We start from the raw sequence: 22,143 nt of genomic DNA on the forward strand, positions 1-22,143 counted from the left end.
TTGAAAGTGTCAAAGGCTTTTGTAAGGTCAAAGGCGGCCATGTATAAGGGCTGACGCTGTTCCCTGCATTTTTCCTGCAGCTGTCAAGCTGCAAAAATCATGTCCATTGTGCCCCGTAGGGGACAAAATCCACACTGTGACTCCGGGAGGAACTCCTCGGCCACAGGGAGAAGACAGTTGAGGAGGACTCTAGCGACAACTTTCCCAGTGGCTGATAGCAGGGAGATTCCTCTATAGTTGCTGCAGTCAGACTTGTCCTCTTTTTTAAAGATGGTCACAATCACTGCATCTCTGAGATCTCCCGGCATGCTCTCTTCCCTCCAAATGAGAGATGAGGTCATGTATTCGCACCAACAGTGCCTTTTCCACCATACATCAGTGCCTCAGCGGGGATTCCATCCGCTCCCGTAGCCTTGTGCACAACTGCGATACCTCATGTATCACAACATTTTACACTCCACCCCACCTGGTGCCATGCGATCTCCTCGGAGGGGCAAAAAACAGATAAAAATCCAGGCCAACTGGGGAAAGAAAATCTGGGAACATTCCTCTCCGACCCATCCAGGTGATTGAAACTAGTCCAGATCATCACTCTGGTCGTTTTCAATTCCCTGAAGTACTTACCATCGTATATGTGCCAGAACAAACCCAGCCTATCCAATCTTTCCTTGTAGCTAAGATTCTCCATTCCAGGCAGCATCCTCGTAAATCTCCTCTGCACCCTCTCCAGTGCAATCACGTCCTTCCTATAATCATCATCATCATGGGCTGTCTCTCGAAACGAGGATGACTTTGCTTCCACGTCAAAAAAAGGATGAGTTCACACGCGTTTCGAATGAAGAACCAGAACGACATCCTGAAGGGTGGAAGATGCCTGTGCGTGGATTTTTTTTAACGTGTGGTGGCCTTTGCACACCAGCCACCACACAGGCTTGACGGAGCTAGGTCTTGGTCCAGTGGCAAGGATTACCTAAGACAACTGGAGAGCTGCTCTGCTGCACGGACCTAGTGCGCACACATGTCGCAGTGTGGGCTGGCTTTTGCTGCCCCTGGCCCCGAACTCACGCCTCCCCTGGGCCCCGATCACATCCGTCCACAGTCTCTCACAGCTCCTTTGCCCCGATCTCGCCGCTCCTGCTGTATCTGCCCACGTTCTTTATCTAGCTCAGATAAATGTTATTCTTTTTCACCACTTTTCTATAATACGGCGACCAGAACTGCACGCAGTATTTCAGCTGTGGCCTAACCAGTGTATTATACAATTTAAGCTGCTCTTGTATTCTATGTCTCGGTCAATAAAGGCAAGCATTCCTTATGCCTTCTTAACTACATTATCCACCTAGCCTGCTACTTTCAGGGATCTGTGGACAAGCACTCCAAGGTCCCTTTGTTCATCTACACTATTAAGTGGCCTACCGTTTAATGTGTATACCCGTTCCTTATTAGCTCTCCCCAAGTACATTACCTCACACTTCTCAGAATTAAATTCCATTTGCCACTGTTCTGTCCACCCGACCAGTAGATTGATATCCTCCTGTAGTCCATGACTTTCCTCTTCAGTATCAACCACACGGCCAATTTTAGTGTCATCTGCAAACTTCTTAATCTGACCTCCATATTCAAATCTAGATCATTAATGTATACCACAAAAAGCAAGGAACCCAGTACTGATCCCTGCGGAATCCCACTGGAAACATCCTTCCAGTCACAAAAACATCCATCAACCATTACCTATTTGCTTCCTAACTCTAAGCCAATTTTGAATCCAACTTGCCACTTTGCCCTGGATTCCAAGGGCTTTTACCTTCGTGACCAGTCTATCATGTGGGACCTTATCGAAAGCTTTGCTAAAGTCCATGTACACTACATCGTACACACTACCTTCATCAACCCTCCTGGTTACCTCCTCGAAAAATTCAATTAGGTTAGTCAAACACGATCTTCCCTGAACAAATCCTTGCTGAATGACCCTGATTAATCCTTGCCTTTCTAAATGTAGATTTATCCTGTCCTTCAGGAGTTTTTCCAATAATTTTCCGACCACCGAGGTTAGGCTGACAGTCCTATAATTACTTGGCCTATCCCTTTCTCCCTTCTTAAACAAGGGTACCACATTAGCAGTCCTCCAGTCCTCTAAAGAGAAATGGAAAATGATGGTCAAGGCCTCTGCTATTTCCTCTTTTGCTTCGCTCAACAGCCTGGGATGCATTTCATCCGGGCCTGGGGACTTATCCACCTTTAGAGCCACTAAACTCTTTAATACCTCCTCTCTCACTATGTTTATTTCATCCAGAATTTCACACTCCACCTCGATAGCAGTATCTGCATTGCACCTTTCCTTTGTAAAAACAGACGCAAAGTATTCATTAAGAACCATACCAACATCTTCTGCCTCCACACACACATGGTTTCTAATAGGCCCTTTAGTTATCCTCTTGCTCTTAATATATTTATACAACATCTTTGGGTTTTCCTTGATTTTACTTGCCAAGAATTTTTCATGCTCTCACTTAGCATTCCTAATATCCTTTTTAATTTTACCTCTGAGCTTTCTATATTCCTCCAGAGATTCTACAGTATTTAGCCGTCGGTATATGACATAAGCTTCCCTTTTTTCTTTTATCCTCCGCTGTAAGTCCTTAGACATCCAGGGGGCTCTAGAATTGTTATTCCCACCCTTTTTCTTTAAGGGTACGTTTGGCCTGAGCCCTCCGGATCTTCTCCTTGAATGCCTCCCACTGTTCCAACACTGATTTACCTTTAAGTAGCAGTTTCCAGCCCATTGTGGCCAAAGCACTTCTCAACTTGGCAAAGCGGGACTTTTATTCCTGGCCTATCCTTGTCCTTATCCATAACTACCTTGAATCTGACTGAATTATGGTCACTGGCACCCAAGTGCTCACCCACTGATACCCCTTCCACCTGCCCAGCTTCATTCCCTAAAACTAAATCCATAACCGGCCCCTCCCGTGTTGGGCTTGTTACATACGGACTAAAAAAGTTCTCTTGAATGCATTTTAGGAATTCCGTACCCTCTAAACCCTTCACACAATATTTGTCCCAATCAATATTAGAATCATTGAAATCCCCTACTATTACTACTGCCCTGTGGTTTTTGGACTTCACAGCAATTTGCCTACATATTTGCTCTTCTATCTCCCTCCCACTGTTTGGTGGTCTATAGTACACTCCCAGCAGTGTGATCGCCCCTTGTTTATTTTTCAGTTTGACTCAGATGTCCTCATTTGATGATCCCTCTAACATATCATCCCTCCTCACAACTGTAATAGTTTCTTTAATCAATACCGCGACCCCCCTTTTTACCGCCCTCTCTGTCTTGTCTAAAAATCCTGTAACCAGGAATATTGAGCTGTCAAACCTGCCCCCCTTTCAGCCATGTCTCTATAATGGCTATGTCATACTCCCAAGTGTCTACCTGTGCTCTCAGCTCATCCGCCTTATTCGCTATAATCCTTGCATTGAAGTATATACCATTTAGCACAGGAAGACCTCCTTGATTACTACTTACTAACCCTTGTTTTCTCTGTCTTACAGATTCACTTTTCTACATTCTTGCTTTCAGATTTCAGCTTTACTTCCTTCCCTATTGAATTTGTTCTCAGGTTCCCAGTCCCCTGCCAAGCTAGCTTAAACTCTCCCCAACAGCATTCGCAAAACTCCCCGCGAGGATATTGGTCCCGGCGCTGTTGAGGTGCAACCCGTCCGGTTTGTACAGGTCCCAATGCCTCAGGAATTTAAAGCCCTCCCTCCTACACCAACTATCTAGCCACACGTTCATCCTCACTATCCTTCTATTATTTTATTCATGAGCACGTGGCACCGATAGTAACCCAGAAATTACTACCGGGGTCCTACTCTTTAATTTTCTTCCTAGCTCCCTGAATTCTGCCTGTAGGACCTCATCCCTCTTTCTACCTATGTCATTGGTCCCACGACCTCTAGCTATTCACCCTCTCCCCTCAGAATACCCTGCATCCGCTCTGTGACATCCTTGACCCTGGCACCAGGGAGGTACCATACCACGTCTACGGCCGCAGAAACGCCTTTCTATTCCCCTCACTATTGAATCCCCTACCTCTACAGCTCTTTTATTCTTTTTGTCTCCTCCCTGTGCAGCTCAGCCATCCATGGTGCCTTGGACTTGGCTCTGGCTGCACTCCCCAGAGGCACCATCGCCCTCACCGGTGCTCAGAAGAGAATATCGGTTGGTCAGCGAGATGGACTTTGGATGGGGCGGGACGGGGACGACATGGGACTCCTGCACTACTTGCCTAGCATTCTTCTTCTATTTGGTGTTCATCCACTTCCCCTCAACCTGCATGGTTTTAACCTACGGGGTGACCATCTCCTGAAACGTGCTATCCGCATAGCTCTCAGCCTCGCGGATGCACCGTAGTGACTCCAGCCGCCACTCAAGTTCCAAAACGCGGAGCTCGAGTAGTTGAAGCTGGAGACACCTCCTGCACACATTCAAGAAGGTCCACCTCCAGATTCTCAGCGCAACTAGGGATGGGCCATAAATGCCAGCAATACCCATATCCTGAGAAGGCAAGTTCTAATGACAGGTCACCGAACTGAAACATTAACTCTTTCTCTCTCCACAGATGTTGCCTGACCTGCTGAATGTTTCCAACATTTTCTGTTTTTATTTCATATTTCCAGAAGCTGCAGTACTTTGCCTTTGTTTTAAATTTTATAGCGTGTTCAAGGGATATAATGGACCTCCTCAGCACTTGGAAAATTAGGTTTGAAACAACTGGATTTGCACTCCGTGTGGTGTTAAACCAAGCAGCATTTGACCACCTTGACCAGAGAATCTCACTCAGCTTTGCTCCAGAGTCAGTTCAGGCACTGACCCTGGATTTTTACTGCCACTTTATTGTTGGTGCAGAGTTCAGTTTTACACCAATATAAGCTGGCCGTGTTATTGGACCTGAAGCATTGTAAAGGTGAAATAGGACAAAAATATCACAAAGATCAGATTTGATCAGACATGGTAACTTTCCTGGTAAATATTATTAAAGGAGAAAAGGAATACTACAGTGGAGCAGGATTTAGAGAGAGAAATATTTTTACATTTGCCTTTACCCTAAATGGTAAAATGTGTTTATGTTTTAAAACATTCAGATGGATAGGAAGGACTCTTCTTTGGGGTCAGATATGCTTATCTAATGATATGGGTTAGTAATTAGTTGGGAGTTAGAAGACAGAGAGTAGGGGATAAAAGGAGCGTTCCCTGATTGGCAGGATGCGACAAGTGGTGTTCCTCAGGGATTTAAGTATCCATGTACATAAACCACTAAAAGTAGTGCACAGGTACAAAAAGTAATCAAAAAGGTTAATGAAATGTTGGCCATTATCTCAAGGGAGGTGGATTACAAAAGTGAGGAAATTATGCTTCAGTTATACAGAGCCTTGGTGAGACCCCTTCTGGAGTACTGCGTTCAGTTTTGGGGATCAAACCTCAGGAAAAATATAGTGGCCTTGGAAAGGCTACAGCACCAGATTCACTAGGGTGTAAAGGGTTAAATTCTGAGGATAGATTGCATAAATTTAGTTTGTATTTTTCTTTAGAAGTTGAGAAGGTTGAGGGGTTATCTAATTAAGGTATTTAAAATGATAAAGGGATTTGATAGCGTAGAAATTAATTCCTCTCGGGGAATCATGAACAAGAGGGCAAAATCTTAAAATTAGACCTCGGCCATTGACTAGCATTTCACGATCTTTGGACGTCCCAAAGCACTTTAGGAGTGAAATCAAGAAGCATTTCCCTCCCCAAAAGGTTATGGATGCTGGGTCATTAAAATTTTTGAAGACGATTGATTTTATTCAGTAAGGGTATCAATGGATATGAAAAAAGGCAGGTAAATGGAGTTATGGTGCAGATCAACCATGATCTAATTAATTCAAAGGGCTAAATGGCATACTCCAGTTCCTATCTACCACCCACCATACAGTACTTCAGTCAGGTTAAGGAAATATCGACCAAGTGCATTCCTTCAGATTGAGTACAAGTGCAGCGCCTAAAATCCAGAACCCTCGGGACCGAGGCCATTCTGGATTCCAGGTTGTCAATCTGCTTTGTGACATCACGAATCCGGAAACACCCGAGCCCAGCTTCGGATATTTCTGGATTTCGTTACGTCAAAAAAGAGGGGGGGGGGGGGGGGGGGGGAGATTCCCACCGAGGAGTTGTTCAGGCCATCCGGCCCCGCCGAGGAGGATGTCATCGGGCCGGCCCCACCAAGGATGTTGTTGTCAGGCAGGTAGCGGCGGTGAGGTAGGCGGGGCGAGGCGAGGCCAGAGGTCAGGCAGCGGCGGGGTCCAGATGTCGTTGGGTACGGATTCCGGAACATTTTACGGATTCCGGATAACCCTGGCACCGATCGTCCCGGAGTCCAGAACATTCTGGATTCTCAACGTTGCACCTGTATATTGCCTTTATTGTAAGGGGGATATAGTATAAAAGCAGAGAAGTCCTGCTACAACTGTACAGAGTGTTGGTGAGGCCACACCTAGAGTACTGCGTACAGTTTTGGTCTCCATATTTAAAAAAAAAAGGATATACTTGCATTGGAATCTGTTCAGAGAAGGTTCAATGGGTTGATTCTGGAGATAATGGGGTTGACTTATGAAGATAGGTTGAGTAGGTTGGGCCTATACTCATTGGAGTTCAGAAGAATGAGGTGATCTTATTGAAACTTGTAAGATAATGAGGGGGCTCGACAAGGTGGATGCAGAAGAGGATATTTCCACTCATAGGGAAACTAAAACTAGGGGACATCGTCTCAGAATAAAACTGAAATAAGGAATTTCTTCTCTCAGAGAGTTGTAAATCTATGGCATTATCTGCCCCCGAGAGTTGTGAAGGCTGGGTCATTGAACATATTTAAGGCAGTGAGAGACAGATTTTTTAGCGATAAGGGAGTAAAGGGTTAGGGAAGCGGGTAGGGAAGTGGAGCTGAGTCCATGATCAGATCAGCCATGACCTTATTGAATGGTGGTGCAGGCGCGAGGGGACCCAATGGCCTACTCCTGCTCCTATTTCTTATGTTCTTATAAAATCTGTCCTAAAGATTGTCTACAGTTTTTTTTTTATAAAACTCTTTGACAAGTATCTGGTAAAGTAAAGCAAATACTGACAGACTGGAAAAGACAAAACTGAACTGCCATCTTTTTCTAAAATGACCAGTTCTACTGACGCCAATATTTAGGCACTCAGTATTCGTACCTACCCACAGATCTACTCTCCTTAAAATAATATACAGCAAAATATGACCACATGCAATTGAACAAGGAAATACAAAACCAAAAAAGGATGCTTCTAAATAGAATTCCAGAAAACAGGTATAAAGTTATCAGGATCTGCTAAATTAGGATGTACAGGAATGGATGAGAATGTGTTTATACCAAATGTGTATTTACTGTGGAAATCAGACCACAATCATGCAAGATAATATCACCATTTTTTTTAAAGCATCAAAAATTTCAAAGCCCTGTTTCATCCTAAAACTTCCTTGGTACAATAAGGGAATAGTGCTGATAAGATCACAAAAGACTTTAGATCATAATTTAATCTTGTCCCAACAACATAACCTTATCAGGTTCGCGCTGTACATGGATTTTACGATTTAACTAGTCAGTCTCCTGTGGCTTTGTATATGGAGGGAGGTAGGGGGTAAGACTAAGTGTAGTGTTCAAGTCAAAGTGTGTTACAGGGTGGAAAATAATTGGACAAGGATGGAGGGAGGTAAGACTGCAAAGGGTGTGGGTCGGGCAGAAGGGGCAAAGAGGACCAGGGAGAGGGAAGAGACAGGGAGCGAAGGCGGGGGAGGGGGTGGGGGGGGGGGGGGGTAGAGAGAAGACGGCAGAGTGATGACAGGGGAGAGATAATGAAGACTGGGAGCAAAGATGGGGAACGGGAAATAGGGAGGGGGAAATAGGACATTGAAGGCAAGGTGCCCACCCTTCTACAGAAAATGTACTGCTACAGCACCATCTTTTGTCCAATGTTCAGTACCACAGTTGCCAACATGTTTTAAGTTCAGTTGATCGATGGGCACGTAACATTCCCTGGCATAATGTTACGGCCCACAATGCCACCTACTGGCGCAATATTAAGGCGTTGAGACTAACCTCCATTTTTATTACATAATAGAAAGGGTACACTGATATATATACACTTGTTTTTTCTATGTTTCAGTGTAGTGTAAACCAATGGACAATGAGTGACTGCTTCAGCAGCCATCAGCCTAGTAACTACGTGTCACATCCGCAAACAGATCATGATGGAAGAGAAGATCAGAAAATGCCAAAAGCAAATAGCAGGTCCTTCAGCAACTCAAAAGAGAAAAGACAGGTTAACTTTTCACATTAGTTCTTTGTAGGAACTAAGATAGCAAGACAAAGAAGCTACTTTCTAGCATTAGTCAAAACAAACAGTGGCAACTAGTATGTCAAAAGCACGGATATGCTAACTGTTACAAAAAAGACCTCTAATAGGCCAAGAGCCTGTAAACAGCCTGCATTATTGCCAGCATTTTTTATTTTCATCAGACTTCCATCAGTCACTTTTTAAATTTTTTTATCTTGTGATGGGATAAAAATGCTGGGTAGTGTGCATTGATAACATGAGGCCTGTAACTCAAGAACACTGAGTTGTTTAACTTTCATACATCAGCTACAGTGGGCTCGTTATCATTTATGGAAGTAAAGTTTTTGAAATTACAAAATGTTAGAAATGTATACGGACGGGGAATAAGGTTCAGCATACGGACTCCATCTAGTGACCAATGCATGCAGCAATTTCACTCAGTTTGATTTAGATTAGATATTGGATATGTAATCTTACACTTCAGGTATATGAAGTGCACACCAACGGGGGATCATTTCAAACTCAAATGTTTTTAGGATGTCAGGAAATTAAAGTACTCTACAAAATGGCCACAAGATGGAGTCAATGTGCTTTAAAAAAATATTTAGAACACAATTTTTGGACCATGAAAAGGCCGTTAGATCCAACAAGCCAATCACTTTTTCAGAGATTAACCCACCTACCGTTTCACTTATTTACCGTTTGGGTGAAAAAATTACACCAAGCTTCTTCTCACATCAAATTTCCCAATTTACTCTTCTGTAAATGCAATCTTTCTTTTGCCTTGTTTCTACTGCAGCTAAACACTGCTACCAGTACTGCAGATTTGTAACCCTTTCTTTCCTGATCAGCACACTATATCATAGATTATTTGGCATACAAGTTCTTTAGGTTCCTTGCTCCCATACTTATCTACATTGAACTGAATCCGCTACCTCCTGGCCAAGTTATTCTAAATTTGGGTGCATTGTTCCTCATTATTTTTCTTGCCTTCATTATCCAGATCTAGATCAAATCCTTTTTTGTTGGACATATAATTTACTTGGAAGATTTTTTTATGATTATCAATGTAATAATGCATTTTTTCAAAAAAAGGGTTCCAAGAATGACCTTTGCGGTATCCTACTGCTAACCTATTTTCAGCCTGCCCTACTTATGCCTACCCTCTATTTCCTGTATTTAATCCAATTTTCTATCCAGCACCAAATTTTGCTACCTATTTCCTGACTCTTTATCACAGCCATTATTCTGGAGCCTTGTCAAAAACTTTCACTAAATTCAAGTATATATCAACTATATTTTCTCTGTACCAGATCAGTATTATCGTTTAAAAAAAAACTCCACCCGGTCAGTTAAACATGTCCATCCTTTCCAGAATCCATGCTGATCATCTTTTAACAATTCATGTTTTTCCAAATGTTCAGCCATTACAACCCCAAGTCATTTTCAAAAACTTCCCCCAAAGACTGTTCAGCATGCTAGTTTACAGTTTTCTGGTATGTCGCCTTGACTCCTTTTTAAATAGCGGAGTTAATATTGCTACTTTCCTCTGGAATTTCCCCTGAATTTAGCAAACTTACAAAATGCCAGTCCTTTTAGCACAAGTTGCCTGAACCAGCTACTTAATCTGTCCTCAAAGAGAGGGTAAGCAGAGTAGTGAGGGAGGATTTGATGGTATTAGTAGTGAGGGAGAATTGGTACCACCAAGCTCATGGTCAACTGGGCTGTAATAATACCTGCCCTCCTGTATGGATCTGAGGCATGGATGATGTATAGAAGGCACCTCAAGTCGCTGGAGATATATCACCAATGATGTCTCCGTAAGATCCTGCAAATCCCCTGGAAGGACAGGCGCACCAACATCAGTGTCCTCGTCCAGGTTAACATCCCCAGTATTGAAGCACTGACCACACTCGATCAGCTTCGCTGGGCAGGCCACATAGTTCGTATGCCAGATACGACACTCCCTAAGCAATTGCTCTATGCGGAACTCCTTCATGGTAAATGAGCCAAAGGTGGGCAACGGAAACGTTATAAGAATACCCTCAAAGCCTCGCTGGTGAAGTGCGGCATCACCACTGACACCTGGGAGACCCTGGCCGAAGACCGCCCAAGGTGGAGAAACTGCAGCCGGGAGGGCGTTGAGCTCTTCGAGTCTCAACACAAAGAGCGTGAAGAGGTCCAGCGGAAGGAGCGCACGGCAAACTAGCCCCACCCACCCCTTCCCTCACCGAATGTCTGTCCCACCTGTAACAGGGTCTGTGGCTCTCGAATCGGACTGTTCAGCCATCAAAGAACTCACTTTGGGAGTGGAAGCAAGTCGTCCTCGATTCCGAGGGACTGCCTATGAGGAGGGAGGATTAAACTAACAAGGTAGGAGGAAGCACTAATTTTAGAGCAAATTAGGGAAGGGTTACAATTAAGTACTGAAGTACTGTGGAGGGGGGGGGGGGGGGCAAAGCAATGGTAAGCTCAGGTAAGGGATATGGAAAGATGCACCTTAAAGTAGAGAGAGAAATGAAGTGGCATTGTGAAGGAAAGAATAAGTAAAAAAAAGACGGAAAAGGCGCACTGAGAAGGACAAATCATTTAGTTACAGTGTTTATATGCGAATGTGCAAAACATTAGAAATAAAGTTGGCAAACTAGAGTTTCTAGCTGGAATGGAAGAACATGCTGTAGCAGCCTTGATGAAAACTAGGCCTCAGCCAGGTTTCAAAATATTCCAAACAGAATTTTCAAGAGAGACAAGTGAAAGAATAAAGGACGCCGATTGACCTTATGAATGAAGGACATAATTACTCACTGAAAGGGAAGTTTATATTGATGGTGATGCTCAAACACAACCTGTCAGAGTTAAATTAAGAAATAATCAGGGACTCATTACCATATTGGGAGTACATTGTAGACCACAAGATAGTAGGGAAAAATGTACAGTAATAGTTACAATATGGATCTCTGAGGGAGGCAAGATTAATCTTGGGTTTTAGCCCAAAATGGGCAATAGTGAATCAGCAGCTGGAACTGGAACTCGCTGCCTGGAAGTAGTGGATGCAGAAATCCTCACCACTTTTAAGAGATGGTTGGATGGGCACTTAAAAGTGCAGTAACTGTGCAGGACCTAGAGCTGGTAATTGGGATTAGACTGGATGATCTTTTGTTGGATGGCACAGATATAATGGTAAGTACTGCAGGGAATAGAATATGGCCAGGGTGATCTCCTGGGCTAGTTTCCATCGCCTGGATGGGTCAGAGAGGAATTTTCCCAGATTTTTTATCTTAAATTGGCCTGGGTTATTAATCTGGTTTTTGCCTTTCCCAGATCATCACATGGCTCCGGTTAGGGTGGAGTGTAGAATATATCAGTATAAGGGGTGCCGCAGTTGTGTGAGGCGGACTGGTTGGGTCGGGTGCTCTTTGCCTTTCCGTCATTGTTCATAGGTTTATATGTAACCTTTAAGGCTGCTTACCAAGGGCCGTGCGGCTCTTTGTCGGCCGTCAAGGACACAATGGGCTGAAATGGCCTCCTTCTGCGCTGTAAATTTCTATGTTTCTACACCCTGGATGATTTTCTTTTAGCAATGATGATGAATTTCACCCCTTCAGTATCCCAATAAAGTAAAGGTTTGTGGATCAAAATGAAGAAGGGAATGCATCCTAAACTGTTTTGTCATCAGTAAATGATATGTCCAACAAAAAAGGATTAGATCTGGATAATGAAGGAGGACAACTTAGTGAACTGAAGTCAGGAGATCACTTAGGAAATAGTGACCATAGTAATGAACCTGACCTCGTATCAGGCCTCCATGTGGGGGAACATCTGGGTAACAGTGATCACAACATTGCACGGTTTCAACTGGCTGCTAGAACTAAAGGTACTGAGAATCTACAATTCGTACCAGATATCAGAAGAACAAACTTAACTAAACAGAGTCGAGTATAAGGAACAGCTGAAGAAATCAAAGGCTAATGGAAAAGAGGAGCATTATCAATGGTGGAAGTAAATGGGAAAAGCTTTTTCAGTTATCAGAAGACTCACAACTATCAAAGGCTGTATTGTGCCATTGAAGGATGTTCAAGGGCAGGTTACAAAGGACTCACTGGATACGGCGGATATATTAAGTGAGTACTTTGCATCGATCTTCACTCTGGAAGACGATGCCCGACTATTAGAATTGAATGATTTCAATAATAAAAATAGTAATATTAAAATTGATGAACATTTTGTTTTAGATAGAATTCAGAACCTGAAAATGAGCAGCCAGGACGATATCCACCTGAGGGTTCTCAGGGAGATGGGATACATGCTGTGTGAACCCCAGCCTGTATTTTTAATAGCTCATTGCACTCTGGAACAGTTCCCAAAGACTGGAAGGAGGCTAATGTAGTCTCCATCTTTAAAACAGGTGGCAAGATGGACCCGGGTAACTATAGACCCATTAGCAATCAGTAATAGGAAAGATGCTTGAGGGAATCGTTAGGGATGCAATATATAATTCTTGGATAGAGGGGGATATATTGGGGACACCCAACGTGGCTTCATAAAAAAAGTCATGTCTTACAAATCTGATTGTACTTTTTGAAGAAGTCAGAAGATGGTGGATGAGAGAAGCCCAGCAGATATTGTCTACTTAGACTTCCAATAAGGTACCACACAAGAGGCTTCCCTACAACGTTGAAGCCACTGGAATTAGTGGTAATATATTGAGATGGACTGGGAACTGCTGGACTGGGAACTGGCTGGAAGGACATAGGCAAAAAGCAATTATAGATGGATTTGGATCAGTTTGGAGACTGGTCACCATTGGCGTCCCATAGGGATCAATGTTGGGACTGTTGCTCTTTACTATTGTCAATAATGATCGAGATGTAGGTGTTAGGGGCACGATCTGCATTGCAGATGATACTAAGATCTGACGATGCTTGACTGCTTCAGGCGAATCTTAATGTGTTGGGGGATTGGGATGGAGACAGGCAAGTGCTGTTAAATTTGGAAAAGTGCAATGTTATACATGCAGGCAGGCTCAACATACATACCAACCTTCAGGGAAAAGCATTAAAGAAGGTGGACAAAGAAAGAGATCTGGGCATTCTTGTGCTTTCCTCTCTAAAGGTACCTGAGCAATATACGATATCGGTAAAAAAAGGGATGAGGTCCGACAAGGCGAATTTAGGGAGCTAGGAGCAAAATTAAAAAGTAGGACCTCAAAAGTAGCAATCTCAGGATTGCTACCAGTGCCACGTGCTAGTCAGAGTAGGAATCGCAGGATAGCTCAGATGAATACGTGGCTTGAGGAGTGGTGCAGCAGGGAGGATTTCAAATTCCTGGGACATTGGAACCGGTTCTGGGGGAGGTGCGACCAGTACAAACCGGACGGTCTGCACCTGGGCAGGACCGGAACCAATGTCCTAAAGGGAGTGTTTGCTAGTGTTGTTGGGGAGGAGTTAAGCCAAATCGGCAGGTGGATGGGGACCTATGCAGGGAGACAGAGGGAAATAGAATGGGCAGAAGCAAAAGATAGAAAGAACAAAAGTAAAAGTGGAGGGCAGAGAAACCCAAGGCAAAAAGCAAAAGGGGCCACATTACAGCAAAATTCTAAAGGGGCAAAGTGTGTTCGAAAGACAAGCCTGAAGGCTCTGTGCTTCAATGCGAGGAGTATTCGGAATAAGATGGACAAATTAACTGCGCAGATAGCAGTTAACAGGTATGATGTAATTGGCATCACGGAGACATGGCTCCAGGGTGACCAAGGCTGGGAACTCAACATCCAGAGGTATTCAACATTTAGGAAGGATAGACAGAAAGGAAAAGGAGGCGGGGTGGCATTGCTGGTTAAAGTGGAAATTAACGCAATAGTAAGAAAGGACATTAAGCTTGGATGATGTGGAATCGGTATGGGTGAAGCTGCGGAATACCAAGGGGCAGAAAACGCTAGTGGGAGTTTGCACAGACCACCAAACAGTAGTAGTAAGGTTGGGGACAGCATCAAACAAGAAATATGGGATGCATGCAATAAAGGTACAGCAGTTATCATGGGTGACTTTAATCTACATATAGATTGGGCTAACCAAACTGGTAGTAATGCGGTGGAGGAGGATTTCCTGGAGTGTATTAGGGATAGTTTTCTAGACCAATATGTTGAGGAACCAACCAGGGAGCTGGCCATCCTAGACTGGGTGATGTGTAATGAGAAAGGACCAATTAGCAATCTTGTTGTGCGAGACCTCTTGGGGAAGAGTGACCATAACATGGTAGAATTCTTTATTAGGTTGGAGATTGACACAGTTAATTCAGAAAGTAGGGCCCTGAACTTAGGGAAAAGGTAACTTCGATGATTTGAGGTGTGAATTGGCTAGCGTAGACTGACAAATGATACTTAAAGGGTTGACGGTGCCTAGGCAATGGCAAACATTTAAGATCACATGGATGAACTTAAGCAATTGTACATCCCTGTCTGAAGTAAAAATAAAACGGGGAAGGTGGCTCAACCGTGGCTAACAAGGGAAAGTAAGGATAGTGTTAAATCCAAGGAAGAGGCATATAAATTGGTCAAAAAAAGCAGCAAACCTGAGGACTGGGAGAAATTTAGAATTCAGCAGAGGAGGACAAAGGGTTTAATTAAGAGGGGGAAAATAGATACGAGAAGAAGTTTGCCAGGAACATAAAAACTGACTGCAAAAGCTTCTATAGATATGTGAAGAGAAAAAGATTAGCGAAGACAAACGTGGGTCTCTTGCAGTCGGATTCAGGTGAATTTATAATGGGGAACAAAGAAATGGCAGACAAATTGAACAAATACTTTGGTTCTGTCTTCATGAAGGAAAACACAAATAACGTTCCGAAAGTACTAGGGGACCGAGGGTCTAGCGAGGAGGAGGAACTGAAGGATATCCTTATTAGGCGTGAAATTGTGTTCGGGAAATTGAAGGCCGATAAATCTCCGGGGCCTGATAGTCTGCATCCCAGGGTATTTAAGGAAGTGGCCCTCGAAATAGTGAATGCATTGGTGATCATTTTCCAGCAGTCTATCGACTCGGGATCAGTTCCTATGGACTGGAGGGTAGCTAATGTAACACCACTTTTTAAAAGGGGAGGGAGAGAGAAAGCGGGTAATTATAGACCAGTTAGCCTGACATCAGTGGTGGGGAAAATATTGGAATCAATTATTAAGGATGAAATAGCAGCGCATTTGGAAAGCAGTGACAGGATCGGTCCAAGTCAGCATGGATTTATGAAGGGGAAATCATGCTTGACAAATCTTCTGGAATTTTTTGAGGATGTAACTAGTAGAGTGCACAAGGGAGAACCAGTGGATGTGGTGTATTTGGACTTTCAAAAGGCTTTTGACAAGGTCCCACACAAGAGATTTGTGTGCAAAATCAAAGCACATGGTATTGGGGGTAATATACTGACGTGGATAGAGAACTGGTTGGCAGACAGGAAGCAGAGAGTCGGGATAAGCGGGTCGTTTTCAGAATGGCAGGCAGTGACTAGTGGAGTGCCGCAGGGCTCAGTGCTGGAATCCCAGCTCTTTACAATATACATCAATGATTTGGATGAAGGAATTGAGTGTAATATCTCCAAGTTTGCAGATGACACTAAACTGGGTGGCGGTGTGAGTTGTGAGGGGGACGCTAAGAGGCTGCAGGGTGACTTAGACAGGTTAGGTGAGTGGGCAAATGCATGGCAGATGCAGTATAATGTGGATAAATGTGAGGTTATCCACGTTGGGGGCAAAAACGCAAAGACAGAATATTATCTGAATGGTGACAGATTAGGAAAAGGGGAGGTGCAACGAGACCTGGGTGTCATGGTTCATCAGTCATTGAAAGTTGGCATACAGGTGTAGCAGGTGGTGAAGAAGGGCAAATGGTATGTTGGCCTTCATAGCTAGAGGATTTGAGTATAGGAGCAGGGAGGTCTTACTGCAGTTGTACAGGGCCTTGGTGAGGCCTCACCTGGAATATTGTGTTCAATTTTGGTCTCCTAATCTCAGGAAGGACGTTCTTGCTATTGAGGGAGTGCAGTGAAAGTTCACCAAACTGATTCCCGGGATGACCGGACTGACATACGAGGAGAGACAGGATCAACTGGGCCTTTATACGTTGGAGTTTAGAAGGATGAGAGAGGATCTCAGACAGGACGGGACAGGTTAGATGCGGGTAGATTGTTCCCGATGTTGGGGAAGTCCAGAACCAGGGGACACAGTCTAAGGATAAGGGTTAAGCCATTTAGGACTGAGATGAGGAGAAACTTCTTCGCTCAGAGTTGTTAACCTGTGGAATTCCCCGCCACAGAGAGCTGTTGATGCCAGTTCATTGGATATATTTAAGAGGGAGTTAGCTATGGCCTTTACGGCTAAAGGGATCAAGGGGTATGGAGAGAAAGCAGGAAAGGGGTACTGAGGGAATGATCTGCCATGATCATGTTGAATGGCGGGGCAGGTTCGAAGGGCCGAATGGCCTACTCCTGCACCTATTTTCTATGTTTCTATGTTGTGAAGCGATAGCGAGAGCAAATAGGGAGTGTTGGGGTGCATTCATAGGAGAATTGATTATAAGGCAAGACATACTAATTTGTCCATGTAAAAGTCTTTGGTCAGGCCAGATTTTGCCCACTTTTGGTCTCCTCACATGGTGGGTGATATTGAGGCTTTAGAAATCGGGCAGAGGAGGGCTCGTTGTCTAATTCCCAGTATAAAGCATCTTAATTATCAAGATAGGCTAAAATCTTAAAGATGGGTGGATTATGGGGTGATCTGATTGAGGTCTATAACATGACGAAGGGAATAGATTGTGTTCCAGTGACAGTTTGTGGAGAGGGAATAGAGGTTTTAAAAACTACAAAAAAGTTTTGAGAGGATAAATAGTGAAAGCTTATTTACATAGGAACATAGGACATTGGTTAGCAAATCAATAATAGAAGGGCATTAACTCAGGATTATCACTAGAAAAATAAGGGGGAGGTTAGAAGAGTAGCTGGTTCCTGTTGAAGAGCGAGCACCAGCACAAGTGTGATGGGTAAAATTGCTTCTTCTGTGCTCTTATTTCTGATATAGACCATGAAGGTCCTAAGTTCAATTCCCAGTCTGTGTTGAGTTTTCTTATTTCAGTTTGGCAGTAGTAAGGTGCTACAACTGACCTCCATATCCCTAAGATAGGGAGGGGAAACAATAGCCAAGGTTTCTACTCGTTGTTGCTATTCAGGGATCCGACTGAAATGTGTGTGTAAATGTTGGGTTCTAAATCAACTGTGATACTTTCCACAGTCAGATAGCCTGTAACATCCATGGTCAAGATCCACACATGAATAATAACCATGTGCAAGGTAATTTAGGAAAGACAGCACCTAAAGAATCACAATCCAGCTTGAATTTTCAGGTCAGGATGGGCGGAAATTAGAGTGTCGGGGGGGGGGGGACGGGGGGGGGACACATAACAATCCGAAACATGAGATACTTAGAAACATTGATTTTTTTTAAAGAAATGATTTTCACAGGAGGCCACCCAGTTAAATCAGGAAGTGATAATGTAATAAAGTGCTAGTCCAGTGACAAAACATAGAAACAAGAAACAATTACATCATTGCTTATCTATACCTCAACTCCATTTCCCTACCTTTGATCCATATCCCTTGATACACTTACTCAGTCTTGAAAATGTCAATTGACCCAGCGTCAAAGCATCTTGGGGGAGGGAATTCCACATTTCCACTAACCTTTGTGTGGAAAAAGTGCTTCCTGATTTTGCTTCTGAATGGCTGAGTTCTAATTTAAAGATTATGGATTTCCTCGTCAGGGGAAGTAGTTACTCTGTATCTACCCCATCGGATCCTTTCATCATTTTAATCACCACAAATGGCTCACTCCTCATCTTTCTAAATTCAAGGGATTACAACCCAGGTTGATGCAACCTGCTCATATAATTTACCTTTTAAGCTCCGGTGTTATTTTGATAAATCTGTGTTGTACCCCACCAAGGTCAATATATCCTTCCTGAGGAACGGTGCCTAGAACTGAACTCGATACTCCAGATGGAGTCTGACCAAGGCTGTGTGTGACTAAAGCATAACTGCCTCCCCTTTGTATTCCAACCCTCGAGATAAAGGCTAACAGTACCTTTTGTACTTGTGCACTAGCTTCTCACGATTTCTGAACCTAGACACCCTATTCTCCTTCAGTTTCTAGTCTCTAGCCAAAAAATTCTGATTTGTCTCTCTCGGGTCAAAGTGGATGACCTCACACTTCCCCACATTGAATGTCAGCTGTCACAGTTTTGTCCACTAAATTAAATCTGCCCATGTCCCTTTGTAACTGCCTACTCCCATCTGCACAACTTAGTGTTCCTAACGCTGGGCCCAAATTTGGCCCTCCGGTTTCTTTCGCGGCACTTACTTGAGGTGCGCAGACTTTCTCTCAAAACGGCGCCGAAAATATATCGCCGTATTCTCCCTGCTCTGTGGACCGTCAGAGTGCTTGGCGTAAAGGTAAAATGTGGGGGGGCGGAGCGGAGCTAGGGCCCTGCGCCTAAAAAAAAGAGTGCCAGCAACTGTCCGCATGTGCAGTAGAGCGTTCGCGCATGCGCAGTAGCTCCTCTCATGATGATGATGATGATGCGTGCCTGCAGCGTGGGACCCAATGCGTCCCGTCCCGTCCCTATCCCGGACCGAGCGGCCTGCCGCACAGGCCAGCTGCTGCCTTCCCGTCTCCGGGAGAGTGAGTGATGATTCGCCTCTCTCTCAGTTATGAAGAAAGTCAAATGAAAGACTCACGGATAGTTTCAGTCCTATTCTCAGTGGAGATGAGCTTACAGTATAAAATGAGCTCATCTATCCTAAATAGAGCTAACTGCCAGACTCATTTAGAAACTATCGGGACTGCGAACATGGGACGTGGAAACCTGCACTTAGATGAAACCTGCTTGAAGATGTAGTTGAGGTGCATTGTTGGGACAATTATGTTGGTTGATCGAGTGATACTTGGCCTGGAGGTACTCGATGTTGATCACTGGACGGAAAGGTAAAATGTGGACTAGCTAATGCAAAAGCAGAGCAAACCTCGGTGAAGGGAACAGTGTGAATTGCCAGCCCGCAACGTATAGCCCTCCTGTCAGCCCGCCTTTAAGTTCCCTCCTGCAGCCTCCTTCTGCGAGCCCAGCCTGCTGCCTCTTGCGTGTGGGGTCAGTTCACTGCTCTCTCGCCCGGGCTTCCCACTCACTGCACCGATTCCCGGCTGAGAGGCCTTTTGCACCGGCCGGCCCGCTGACTTCCCGGGCTGAGCATGAACGTTGGACTTAAGTTTTATTTTTTATTTATTTTTGTTTTATTTATTATGGATGGTTTTTTATGCTTCATGAATGTTGTTGAGAAAGTGTTTAGTGCTTTGCAAGATCCTCTGTGCTTCCCTCTCCTCTCCTCCCCTCCCCCCATCCCCAATCTCTGGCTACCTGCGCTGATTTCTTAACTCTCCGCAAGGCTTTTCTGTGCAGCCACAAACGCTGGCCTAAGTTAGTTTGGAGCAACTATTAGCTGTCCAAACTGGCTTAAATGGCCAAAACAGGCATAGGTGGCTGGTAACGTCCCCTTTTGAACAAAACTAAACTAAAATAAAAAATTCCTAACTAACACACTTCCAGTGGCGCAAATTGAATGTGCAGTTGGGGATTTTTAAGATATTCCAGAAAAATCAAGTTGCTCCAAAAAAAATGGAGCAACTTCTGGGCAAATTTGGGCCCGCTGCATCATCTGAAACTGTCTCGTAGGAGTTGGTCGAAACTCCTCATATAATAAACTCGTTACTTCACGTATCCATTTAGTTCAGTAAAGCACTTGTCACAAACAAAAACAAAAAAAAAAATCGAAGGAATCAACCGGTAGTTAAATGAACATTGAACTTCCCATCAAGTATAATTAAATGGCAATAATTTATAAACTTATTGCAGTGTTATAGCGACCTGCATGCATGCCATCCTCAACTTCAACCTTCCTGTCTCTGGGGGAAAAACAAAACTACATGCATAGGACATAGTCCCCAACTTAAACTGTTTTTTATATTTAAAAAAGTGCAGGCTGTAAATTAATAAGGTAATTCTAAAAAAAAATAACCAGTTCTGCAAGAAAATTTGGATCGTAATGCATTTAGCACCTTACACCTCATGAAAAAGAAGTTCATGCTAACTGTTTACAACACTGAATTATTCTCAGATTTTATTTTTCCCTTGTACTATTGAGTACCTGGTAGTCTTTCATTCAATAATAAATTTAAAGCAGAATAAATTAATTGCATGAAGCAAATCTTACATTCATTTCCTTCAACCAAATTCTTTCACCATATATGCAAGTAGTCAAACATAGTTTCTAAAGAAAAGCATCTATATTTTTCACCCTGATTCAGTGGAATAGAGTCTGAGCAGTAATTTTTCACATACTGAGCTTTGCCACTTCCATCACTTTCGGGAGAATGGGCATAGTTGATCCTGAATTCAATGTCAGGTACAAGGTGCACGGCCCTCCGATAGTATTTGATGGCTGAAATCAAAAAGGATATTATCAGCAACTAGATCATAAGCATAGCATCCCTTTACTAAGTTGACATTGGATACAATTTGAAACCAGTCATAATGTTCTTCTTTGCAACAAATATCACAACTAACAGAATCAGAAGAAATTACTGAATGGCAAATTCTACCTCTTTCCCAATGTTGAGAGACAACAGTTATCGCAGGGGTATACACTAAAGGATGAATATAGTTATAAAAAAGATTGAAAAGAAACGGTTGTACGAGAAGCCAAGAACTATTTAAATAAAACATGGCAACTGCCACATAATTTTGTCACTTAAGTATTATTTTGCAAGTGATAGAGATGGCTTTTTACACCATGCTCAGATTTATTGCATCAGAAAATATTATAGTCCCTCTCCGATCAACTTTCTTCCTCTCCACTAATTATTGAGCAGCTTCATTGGATGCTGTTGAACAGCAACGCAACACAATTAAGCAGCTGAATTAAAACACATGTAATGTAATTTATTAGTGTGAAGATCAGTTTCCTGGTGACCAGGGAAATTACTTTTACTTTAAAAAAAACCCTTAAAATTACCAATTGCTTTGTACAGTTGATTTTGCTCTGCTGCAGTGATCATTTATCCTATGTATATAGCATGATCCTGTGGAAACAAATTGATGTGAAGGGATCTTCACTGCTTCAAAGTTCTACTCTCTCCAGTGAATTCCATCAAAAACTCAATCAAAATGCCCTCAAAATCTGAAAAGTGACATCGTCCATTCTTCAAAAAGATTGGCTGAAACAATGTTTCTTGACGCATTGGTATCAATACTGGTATTAAACCTACTAACACTGTTTCTCAAACTGGGGTCTGCAGCCTGTCCGCTCTCTGCTGCCCTGCCCCGTACCGACCCATGCTACCAAGACCATGGTTTTTCTCAGGCTCCGAGGCAAGTCCCATGCATCGCATCTTGTTGTTAGTGAGACTGTGGAAGAGGAGTCGTGGCCGCTGCCGCTGCTTGGGCCTGCGAACTGGGGCCAGGAGACGGGTTGCCCGGGAGGGGGGGGGACAAAATCAGTGAATGGCCAGTGGGCCGGACCCTCCCCCAGGTGCTGACTCTTCTCCAGCCCCACCCTCTATCCCAGAATCAGGGTTCTCGAGTCGCTGCCATCTCCAGTTGTGGTGAGATTTCACCGGTTCCCGCAGGTTATTCGTATCGTGCTGGGTCGCCTCCTCCTCTGAG

At 43.7% G+C, this 22,143-nt stretch overlaps 1 protein-coding gene across 3 annotated transcripts in view; it reads right to left on the reverse strand.

The window, feature by feature from the left end:
- fbxo9 (F-box protein 9) overlaps positions 1-22,143 on the reverse strand; it is a 148,365-nt gene that overhangs the window by 61,855 nt on the left and 64,367 nt on the right. For all 3 annotated transcript variants that reach the window (XM_070884904.1, XM_070884903.1, XM_070884905.1), the window contains exon 5: positions 20,821-20,920. In XM_070884904.1, the coding sequence (XP_070741005.1) occupies positions 20,821-20,920 (100 nt within the window). The remainder of the gene's footprint in view (positions 1-20,820; positions 20,921-22,143) is intronic.

This window comes from Pristiophorus japonicus, chromosome 7 (assembly GCF_044704955.1).
Source record: "Pristiophorus japonicus isolate sPriJap1 chromosome 7, sPriJap1.hap1, whole genome shotgun sequence".
Lineage (NCBI taxonomy): Eukaryota > Metazoa > Chordata > Chondrichthyes > Pristiophoridae > Pristiophorus > Pristiophorus japonicus.